The sequence below is a fragment of the Nanorana parkeri genome, unplaced genomic scaffold (genome assembly GCF_000935625.1).
Source record: "Nanorana parkeri isolate BGI_ZX_2015 unplaced genomic scaffold, ASM93562v1 scaffold319, whole genome shotgun sequence".
NCBI classification, from domain to species: domain Eukaryota; kingdom Metazoa; phylum Chordata; class Amphibia; order Anura; family Dicroglossidae; genus Nanorana; species Nanorana parkeri.
Window position 1 is genome coordinate 812,852 of NW_017306587.1, and position 11,106 is coordinate 823,957.

The window sequence follows — 11,106 nt, forward strand, 5'->3', positions numbered from 1 at the left end:
ATCCTGAGTGTGTGCACACCAGCGCATGTGTAGCATCTTGCAGCTTGCATGCGAAATAAAATCATGAAGGAAAATTTGTTTTCATGACCAGGAGTATCAAGATGGTAGCACATAAGCAGAGTGGTGAAAGGAAAACTATGGTTGCAAGGAACACAATGCTGGACACTATGGACTAGTATATATGTTTTCATTTGCACAGGGACAATTGTTGGTGAGATGGAACTTAGATTTCCACAGAAATGGTGGAGTTCCACTTTAACGTAAGCAGGGCGCCATTCTAAGCACACAAACTCGTCCGCTACGGCCTAGCTGGCTGTAGTAGATACGTCACCACGCGGAAGGTGCTCTGATTGGCAGCTGGAGAGGGAAGATGGAGCCGGTGGGCGGGGCAAGGCGCTGACGCTGCAGGACGTGTCACGTAAGCGGGAACGTGCCCTTCCTCCCCTCCTCTTTCGCTTCTCCTTGACGGCGGCGTCTATAGCAGAGCGAGCTCAGAGCTATGCCTAGGCCAGGAATGGAGGTGAGTGAAACATTGTGCGCAGCGGAGGTAGACAGAATGAAGATAATGGCGGACGCGACTTCTGCGTCACGTCCGTCTGTCGATAGAGGGGGCCGGAGACGAGCTTTGCAGCGTGTGCTGTGCAGGCCGCGGCGCCTCTCCAGAGAAGGAGCGCGAAACTGGAGGGGGGAGGGGAGAAGGGTTAGCTAAGGGCAGAGGCGGACAACCAATGGCAATGGGTCGCTACAGGGATGGGCATGCTGGTGCTTGTAGTCACCTATCACTGAATGTACACCGGCTGATACGGCAGCACTACCAATGTGAGCATTCTCTGTGGCCGCGCTTTTCTGCAATACGTTCCCATGAAAGCAGATCAGTCTAATCTTGGCACATCTGGAATCATGTGACTGCTGATTATCTCTAGTATGGGGGTGGGTGCAGGATGCACTGGGGGAAGATCCATTCGGGGGGGGGGGAGTGCAGGGGCTGATTCTGATTCTGTCATGGCATGCATGTCTGTATTTGATTGCCAGCTCTGGTTGCTGGATTGTAGTATTTTGCATTAGGGTCAGCACACTGGCTTAGTGGTTAGCAGTCCTGCCTTGAAGTGCTGGGGTTGTCTGTTCACAACCCTGGCCAGGACATAATCATTGGATTGAGTCTAAGTTTTTCTGGTGATTTGCCTGCTTTCCTCCCACACTCTAAAGACATGCTGGTAGGTTAGTTGGGCCTCTGGTATAAATTATCCCTAGTACAATTTGTACAAATGGGTTATCACATTCTGCATTCCAGCCCCATTCTCGTGTAAATTGGGAGGGGTGAGGAAAGACCTAGTGACCTACCTCGGTAAAAAAAAAAAAAGCGTATATGACCTGGTGCCTGGAGAGCTGGCCCATAGGGCCACAAAGCACACACTATTTGCATTGCATAGAGGGACTGAGCTTGAACATCTAGCTGCCAATGTCCGAGTTAATAGAATGGTAAATCTCAGCTTTGTGGCAATCTAGGTGCTCTAACATGCTGGGATTTGTAGTGCCACAACGGCTATACAGGCTAAGGGTAGTTATCTAGGGTGGCATCCCTAGATTGTTGTCCAGTGTACCCTGGAGCTCCCAGGCTCTGGCATGTAGTAGATGTTTGTGGCTGGTATTGCTGTAAGTGTGACCATAGGACAGCTCTATATTGCTGCAAGTGTGACCATAGGACAGCTCTACTCCCACCACCTTCCCATGGCTTGCAAATGGAAGGTGGCTGAACTTGAAACTTTAGACTTCAGTGGCAGCGGTGCAAGGACTGACCTTGGGGGGAGGAAGGTGCAACTTTATCACTGGGGGGGGGTCATATTCAATAAAACACTATTACATGTTCACATTCATATCGCATAACTTAAAATGAAATTGCGTCTTTACGTTTTAAGTGCTTTCAGCGTGACTGACAGCTGGCTCTGCCTATCTAGAGGCAGTCAGCTGTACCCGCCCCCTCCCCCGTCCGTACCGCCAGTCAGCGCTGGAGGATCGGAGGGGGGAATCCAGCCCCTCCCCTTTCACAGCAGAGAGCTGTGACAGGATAGAGAGGTGAGCGATCGCCGCCATGTGTTCGCTCACCTCCTGATCTACTGAGCCGACCTGTGACAGTCTCATTGTCACAGGTCGCCTAGAACTATGAGGTGAGTGAAAAGCACTCGCCTCCTAGTTCTCCTTTAACCAGTTGACATCCGCGGTGTTAAACCCCCTTCCCATCCAGGCCATTTTTCAGTATTCAGCGCTGCGGTACTTTGACATTTATTCCGTCATGCAACGCTGTACTGAAATTAATTTTATACCATGCCGAAAAAACGAGCACATATAGACGATCGTTTATATGTGAAACACGCGGTAACGGGTGTTTGCATTGGTCGGGTCTTTTCTGCCCGTGCGCGCCCGCTAGGTGCCGTCCGTCCGTTTTTTTTTTACAACGGGTGGACGGCAAGTCGTTAAGGTACTTGGATGTATTTTTAAGATTTAATTCCTGACTTCAATGTCACTTTAAAGATTTCTTGGCTTGTATTCCTCATTGTTTCTTAATGAGGGGAAACTGTCCACAGTTTGTCTCTGAAATTGTTCAGAATAGTTTGTAATCCGGTGTACATTCCTGCTCCAAAGAAACTAGAGCGATGAGAACTCATTTTAAAGTGATTTCTAATTGTGGAATGTTTTGGTTTTTGTAGGAACGCTGGCAGTCTTCCGAAGATTCTGTAAGTATACTCGGCTTTTCAAGTCCATTTTGACAAAATTCACTCTAGAATTTCCCTTCACTACGTTTCTATATTACTAAATATTTCTGCTGTATTTTTTAAATATCCAGTTTTATATTTAAAAAAAAAACTTTTTTGTTTTTTATTTATTGCAGCTTTTGTTTTGTAAATTCATAAAACCCACGTCAGATGACATAATGGGAAATGCAGCTTATCTGCAGGAAAGGCACAACAATTTGTCCTAGCTGTGGTTTGGAATTTTTTTTTTTATGTTAAGTTTTTCCATGTACATTCATAAACCAACAACATGGAGCACCTAATGGATGCATCACCAAAAAGAACATAAAGGAACAAAAGGGTTAAGAGGTGAACCCATGGTTTGGATATTATTGCCTAAAATCCACCCTTGTAGTACGAGGCTTTGCTTCGCGTTCTGCAGCATGCTAGTTGCTGTAGGTGGGAAGCAGAAATATTGGCAAATGAAATGTTGGGCTGAACTGGCCACAAATCATATATTTTTAGTTGTCTAACTGGATACTGTACATGTGTGATCAAACACATGCAAATTAGTTCATTGGTGTGGCAAAGATGATATACAGCCAGCAAGCAGGTTTCAATCTAATGAAATCTGATTTGCTGGTCAGTATGATTTACTGCATTACACCGCTCTTTGCTTTTAATGTGCCTAGTACAGATAATGGCTGTACAGTTCCTGGTGGATTTTTATTGTTGACTTTGTGTAAGAATGCTTTTGTCATAAAGGGCAGTAAGGGCTTTCTACAGAAGTAGATTAAATATATTTTCTGTATTAAAATAGAAATTTTGGACCTCAGAAGAAACCGTAAGTATACAATCTGATTTCCAAGTCTCATCACAGTAGACTTCTCATTTTCCACACTGGGTGTTGCTGCTCGCTTATTTGCACATTACTTTGCACTCTTTTGGCGTATATATTTAGGGGGTTAGCTCACAGCATTTGGTTTTGCACAAGTATTTTCACATTTACTTTTAACTTAAAGGAGAACTCCAAGAACATTTTTTACCATAACGTCTTCCAGGACAGCATCACGAGATTGGAATCTTCTCCCCCACACACAGGAAACACGTCACTTAAACTCCTTAAAAGACCCTCCTCCAGTCTTTTGTGTTTCCACAGTAAAGCTGGGGAGCGTGTCACAGAACGCTGAGAGGGGCTTCCATGTGGTGATGCTGCCCGGGAAGTCTCCTTTCGTTAATGGCTGCCCATGTAGGGCAGATGGTGTAGGATTGCCTACCTGTTGTGAGCCCCAGGGATTCTCCTAGCGCTGTCAGGAGATGAGGCTGGCTTCCTTTCCCCCTTCAGTACCCAGTGCGGGCATCTAATAAGAACCCATACTGGGCTGAATTGATCAGTGTGACGCTCTCATTTTTTTCCAATACACTGCAAACTAGTTTTCTAAAGGGCAGAGAATGTCTTAGATTTATGTATAAAGAACACTTATTTATTTTAGAACTTTTAAACAGTGTCTGTTAATGTATTAAATACACAAATGACAGAAATTCTTTACTGGATTAGTGATACGAGTAATGTAATCTCTTTAATCCAGGGACCTGAACCTAAGGAACCTGAACAGTTAAGGAAGCTCTTTATTGGTGGCCTGAGTTTTGAGACAACAGATGACAGCCTGCGGGAACACTTCGAACAATGGGGAAAGCTTACAGACTGTGTGGTAAGTTTATACGCTAAGGTGCACAGCTTGTCAAACATGAAAGCTTACTTTATGAATCATATTCATTGGTGGTGCCACTTTATTGTTCTGGAATTGTTACTGATTTGCTTAATGTCCCCCAATTGTGCATCTTACTTTAACTGCCGACATTCCATGTAATAAGAGGGATGACAGACCGAACCTAGTGATTGTCACTTTTTTTTTAAATTATTATTCAAATGTGACTTTTTTTTTTTGTATGCTTTTAATAATTTTCAAATAGGTCTGTAAAAGATTTTCCTTGTGTTTCTCACTTGGTCCTGTTAGATGTTTGTCATGTTTGCATTTGTACCCATCATAGGTGATGTGCCAGTTTGCATTACGCAAGTATATATAAAAAATGCTCTATTACTTTCAGGTTATGAGAGACCCACAGACAAAACGCTCCAGGGGCTTTGGCTTTGTGACTTATTCATGTGTGGAAGAAGTTGATGCCGCAATGTCTGCTCGTCCACATAAAGTTGATGGTCGTGTTGTTGAGCCTAAAAGAGCAGTTTCCAGAGAGGTACATTTTTAATAATAAAAAAAAAAATGTATCCCTCTTAAGTTCGTAGGAAAAGCCTTAAAAAATGTTCCTTTATACAGGATTCAGTCAAGCCTGGTGCTCATCTTACTGTGAAGAAAATATTTGTTGGTGGGATTAAAGAGGACACAGAAGAATACCATTTGAGAGATTATTTTGAGAGCTATGGCAAGATTGAAACTATTGAGGTGATGGAAGACCGTCAGTCTGGAAAGAAAAGGGGATTTGCTTTTGTCACTTTTGATGATCATGACACGGTTGATAAAATTGTTGGTGAGTAAAATTTGCCATAGCAAGTTTTCCCTTTGAACCCGCTACTGGTGAACTCGACCAATTGTGTACTAGTTTTGGCAGGAAGCTTGACTTGTTTACTTAGGTCTTGCTCTTATAGGTTAGGTATTCTATAAACGTGAGATTTGGGCTACATCTGGATGAATGCTAAGTGCAGTACGGTGTAGTTATGTCTTCCAAGGACTGGATAATGCAGCAACCAAGAAGTTTTTATCACAGACATTGATAAGACTTGTATGTAAACACCTGATGTCAAGACTGAATGTTGCTTTCCACAGCCAATGAGTCTGTTTAGCCTTTGGTATAATAATACCGTTCTAGCAAAGCTGTCTTTTTTTTTTTTTTTTGCTTTTTAGTTCAGAAATATCACACAATCAACAATCACAACTGTGAGGTTAAAAAAGCTCTTTCTAAGCAAGAGATGCAAACTGCCACCACCCAAAGAGGTACAGTATATTGCAGAGTTGATAGACCTGAATTGGTTGCCTTAGAAATGTGTTCTTTGACTTTTTTTGATTTTTCTTTCTTGGTTTTAGGACGTGGAGGAGGAGGTGGAAGCAACTTCGTGGGTAGAGGTGGAAGTTATGGAAGCGGTGGAGGAAGCTTTGGAAGAGGCAGCGGAGGCAGTGGTGGTGGTGGTGGCGGTGGCGGCGGGTTTGGGAACAGAGGTAAAATGCTGAGATTCATCTGCATATACTGCTTTAAATGTATTGTCTAGACACAACCTAATTGGTCTAGGCCAAAATGTGTTTTGTGGATCGGGCTTGCACTTATCCATCTATTCTGATCTCATGACTTGCGTGTGTGGTGAGATTTGTAGTGTTTCAGGTTTTGTATCTGGCATGTTAGCAATTGAAGGACAATACATGCAAAGGGTTTCTCAACCATAAAGAGTTATAATAAGTTTATCAATCCTCTGTTTCCAGGTGGTTATGGTGGTGGTAGAGGTGGCTATGGTGGAGGAGATGGATACAATGGCTTTGGAGGAGATGGTACGTTTTTTGCCTGTGGTGTGTTGTGTTGCTGTGTCTTTAATAACTTGCAGTTTTTCAAACTCTTATGGCCAACTCTTACACTTTCTGTAGTGTATTGGGTTGGCACATTCTACTGATCTCCTAAATACATTTTTATGGTTGCCATTTAATTACTTAGGACCTGGGAACTATGGAGGTGGCCCTGGCTATGGTGGCAGGGGTTATGGAGGTAGCCCAGGATATGGAAACCAAGGTGGCGGCTATGGTGGTGGTGGTAGCAGCGGTGGATATGATGGCTACAACGAAGGCGGAAACTTTGGTGGTGAGTTATTTTTTAATCTTGGCTAATACTTTTCAGTTTTAACTTGCTGTCAAATGTATTTGTAACCTGCAAAAAAGGGCATATTTAGGTGTGTTGGTACTCTTACAATGAAACTATTTGCTCCCTTGTGATGCAAGAAATACCTGTTGATCCTGTCTGAAATGCGGAGCTCTCTCATCAGCTCGTCATCACTTGGACTACAAAGCACCATTTTTCTCAGTGCTGAGAAGGGGGAGTTTTAGTTTACCAAACAACAATTGGGCAGGGCTGACACAATTTCTTAGTTTCAGTCCAGGAAAGGTACTGTTATCAGCCCAAGATGGCAAATTAGGAGCTGATGACACTACAGAGATGTACTGCATATATTTTGTATTTTGCCCTGAAATTATCTTTACTAGAAAACATGGTTAACAAGAAATAATGCTTGTTTGGACTTTAAACACCTATTTGGGATGCTGTACTTGTAGGTGAATCCCTACCTTTCAGTGAAAATCAGTCTGATTCTTTCCTTTTTTATTTTAAGCATTAAGTACCAGTTATATTGTATATCTTGTCCTGTTTTAGGTAACTACAATGACTTTGGAAATTATGGAGCTCAACAGCAGTCCAGTTATGGACCCATGAAGGGAGGTGGCAGCTTCAGTGGAAGGAGCTCTGGTAGTGGAGGTGGTCCTTATGGTGGTGAGTAGTGTAGATGTGCAGGGCCCCATTCACACCAGTGTGTTCCGTCATCTGTACACATTTTATGCAGATGCATTTCTATTTAATTTTTATTGGCGTGTGCAGGTTTTGTATTACCATACAAGTCTATAAGAATGCAAAACCATCTTGAAGCAGGGCAAAAGTCCAGTGCAGCTCAGATGCACTTAATGAATTCTGAATGACCTCTGAAGTGTCTTAAACTGATGTAAAAAAAACATGGACGCTCATCCCCTTGCAGGGGAACGTGTGGACGTGATTTTATCACCCTCCCCTGATGCTGTCTCCATGGCACCCAGGGAGTCTGCCTATTCCCATACAGTCTGATGTACAGGGGGTGGAGTTTGTGAAGGAAGAGATAGTGAATACAGGATCCTCTCAGGGGACAGGAGATCATGAGGAAGATCCATTTAATACTCGTGGTGTCCAGCTGCAGGTATCAGCATAGTTTAAATCTTTTTGACATATGATCTGTTTACACAAGTTTTGTCCACTTTGCATATAGATTGGTAGGAAGATGACAATTTTGGCGCCTGAAGGGGAGTTCACTTTACTTTGGTGTTTGGTTTTCACTGTTTAGTATATATTTGCACTTGTCCTGTATTTGTGTTTTATTATCTGTTTTGCCTGAGGAAGGGACTTTGCTGTTCCGAAATGTCGCTCTGAGGATGTGACACCTGTGAAGTCAATAAACATTGACTTTTCTACATCTTGAAGTGCTTGTGACCTTTTTTTTTTCTTTTTGGACTTAAACTGAGGTCATCCACGCAAGCCCAAAGCCTGTTGACAAGCCATAAAGCATTTTTGGCTTGCACTGGACAGGAAGTGCTGTGGTATTGGAATCCAAAAAGCAAGCATCCCTCTGATGTACAAGTACTGAAAACATAGCAAATCTGTGCAAATTTAAATGAACCGGTCTGAGTGAGTGAAGGGTATATGCAGGGCTTGAAAACTTTTAGGGTTTTTCACCAGTCAGTCAAAAATGTCACGAGTCAGCATGACCGGACTATAGCCTTGCAATTTATGTTAAATAATTTTTAGGGACACACAAAGCTTTCTTTTGGTGGTGTATACTCGCCAAGGGGGGGGGCCTACATTATGTTGAAAGACATTTATTCTTACCCATGTTTTTGGTAAAACATAAAAGTCGGGGTCACGTCGGGTAAATAGACACCAAACATGTCAAGCCTTAAAATTGTGCGCGGCCGCAAACCACGACCACACCGAGAATTGGCCGTGGGTGACGCTTTTACAGCTCATCAGTTTAATGTTATTAGTGATGGCCCTAAAATTATTGCTCACACTCCGACGTTCGCAGTGATATGTAATATGTGCGGCACGAAAGGCAGAATCGTCTTGGCCTGTAGGCGCACCCGACGCATGTTTGCGAGTGTATATGGGGGGCAGGGGACTTAACCTAAAAAAAAACCCACTAATTTTTTTCTTTTTTTTTCACTTAGCAATAAAGTTATCACATGGGGGGCTAAGAAGCCCCCCTTCCCCCCCCCCCAATGTGATATGTAGCTAGGACTGATAGCTGAATGCGGAAGTGATGTAATATACATCACTTCCTGCTTTTGGGGAGAGGAGATCAGGGGGAGATCGTTTACTGATCTCCCTTAGATCTCCTGACAGAGCAGCCGTGCAGGTCCCTGCCGCACCGGGCACAGTGGATCTCGGGAACGGCAGTGACAGCTGATGCTAATACAAGCAATCGGGTGTCTCTGGAGATACCCGATTGCTTGAATGTAAAGCTCCCGGCCGGCCATTTATTTACAACAGCCAGCCAGGAAGCTACTCGGCTGGCTCCGGCGTCCTCTCGTCGCAGACGAGAGACTAGCCAATTTTAGATGCCCTATGTATATGGTTCTTTGACTGCACTTATTTTTCCAGGTGGTTACGGATCTAGTGGTGGTGGAGGTGGTGGTGGTGGCGGCGGCTATGGAAGCAGAAGGTTTTGATTCTGCAGTAGATACCGGTAAGATATTGGATGTGTTTTGTGCTGATAAATCAATCTGCCTGACAGATCACTTGAGTAATAACCTTCTTGTCCTGTATCATTCAACAGGCTACAGTTCTTAGCAAGAGAGCGAGGATTTGTCAGGAAAGCTGCAGGTTACTTTGAGACAGTCGTCCATGTGCATTAGAGGAACTGTAAAATCTACTACAGGAGCAGCGAGGATCCATAGTCAGAAAAGTTACCGCAGCTTATACAGGAGGCAATTCTTGTTAAGGACTGGAATAGCCACAGTTCTTTTTTTTTTTCTTCCCCCTCCCCCCCTCCACCATCAGTGCAGCTGATGATTAATGCAATGTAGTGTTGATTTAGATGTACATTCCTGAGGTCTTTATATCTGTTGTAGTATGTTTCCCATTATCCCATGATGTCAGGTATATTGCCCTATCCTTTGTTCTAGTGATACCAGGAATAAAGAATTAAGGAATTTTTAACTTTTAAAACAGTTTTTGTGTAGTTTAGGGACCCCTGCTTATCGGGGTTCAGTGTTTTTTGCTCAACAAAAATAAACTTACTTTAGTATTTTTGATGAGCTAGTGTCAGATTTTTAGAAAATCATAGAATGTGAACAAAAAGGTGGTGTTACCAAATGTCCATGTCTCTAGTGACTGAAATCAATAAGTCTGTGGTTGCGATTATGATACAAGTGAAATAGGTGTGAAGGGCTGCTGGGGCTTGGGGAAACATACTTGGTTAAGTTTGGTCCAAGCACATTCAGGCCTGTAGCTGCCCAGCCTCCTCCCCATCCATCAACCTTGGCACCGGGCTTCTGTAGCCTTAAACATCCAGTATCCCAATAAGCTGGCTGCGTGATTGAGCACAACACATCATAGAATGAAAACCTCCCGCTTTCCATTTTGTACTATAAATCAGATCATGGTAGTATCAAATTTGTTGCTGTGACTAAACGGATTCAGTCATGTAATTGAATAAGTATATCATGTTGGGTTAGTGTTTTTATTTTGTGGACACTTCTCTTCGTAAATTTGAGATTACCTGCCAAGGCAATATAACATGCCACTTGGAAGTGGCCAAATGCCCTTGTATGACCTTGTTTAGCTAATTTGAATGTTTACATTCTATACCAGTTTAAGGCTTCTGTCCCCATGTATGTTTTCTAATAAAAACTGGCCTGTATCTGTAAACCTGCCTCAGTTCTTTTAGCATACCATTCCAACATGGTTTTACATGGGAAGCCAGTTTTTGTACAAGTGTGAATCTAAAACTTGATTTCACAGAAAAGTGAAACGCCAGCTTGTTGAGGAGAAAAAACACTCCAGAGGCCATTTCTGTGTACTGGCTAAAGTTTCAGATGACTGCGGGAGCTACTTCCATGTTCAGCTCCCTAGTCCTATGAAAAAATTCACATCTGGGATCCATTGTACATGCTGGCATTCTGCAAGTATCTAGTCATAGATGCTGTTAATCTTCCTAAATGACTTGGTCCGCTGGACTTGATGTCATAGTTAAGGCTGCCCTAAAGGGAAAAACGCCAGGTTTTCTTTTTTTTGTATATAACCAGAATATTTAAGAGACTAAATACTTAGCCTCTGGTTCTATTAGTTTCTGCTGTGATCCAATGTCATCTAATGTGCCTAGTGGTCATGTAGTCTCTGCAGCTGAGCAGGCCTGTGAAGTGGCTCTACCTGATCAGTTATGCCTCATTCACACAGGCGTGCACGGCCGTGTCGCGTCATTCCCGGGAAGGACATGTGCTGCGTGTGATTGTACGCATAAGCCTGTTATTCTTTATGGGAGGACACCACTGTATGCTCACCCAAGCTGCACATCCGTGGCTGT

At 43.3% G+C, this 11,106-nt stretch overlaps 1 protein-coding gene across 1 annotated transcript; it reads left to right on the top strand.

Moving 5' to 3' along the window:
* The first annotated feature begins 419 nt into the window (after window positions 1-419).
* On the top strand, window positions 420-9,984 carry HNRNPA3 (heterogeneous nuclear ribonucleoprotein A3). Its single transcript, XM_018558080.1, has 12 exons — window positions 420-520; window positions 2,706-2,732; window positions 4,319-4,441; window positions 4,839-4,985; window positions 5,066-5,276; window positions 5,651-5,740; window positions 5,831-5,962; window positions 6,221-6,286; window positions 6,447-6,590; window positions 7,155-7,271; window positions 9,183-9,262; window positions 9,353-9,984. The coding sequence occupies exons 1-11, from the start codon at window positions 500-502 to the stop codon at window positions 9,248-9,250; spliced, it is 1,146 nt and encodes a 381-aa protein (XP_018413582.1). The 5' UTR covers window positions 420-499; the 3' UTR covers window positions 9,251-9,262; window positions 9,353-9,984.
* Window positions 9,985-11,106: the final 1,122 nt, after the last annotated feature.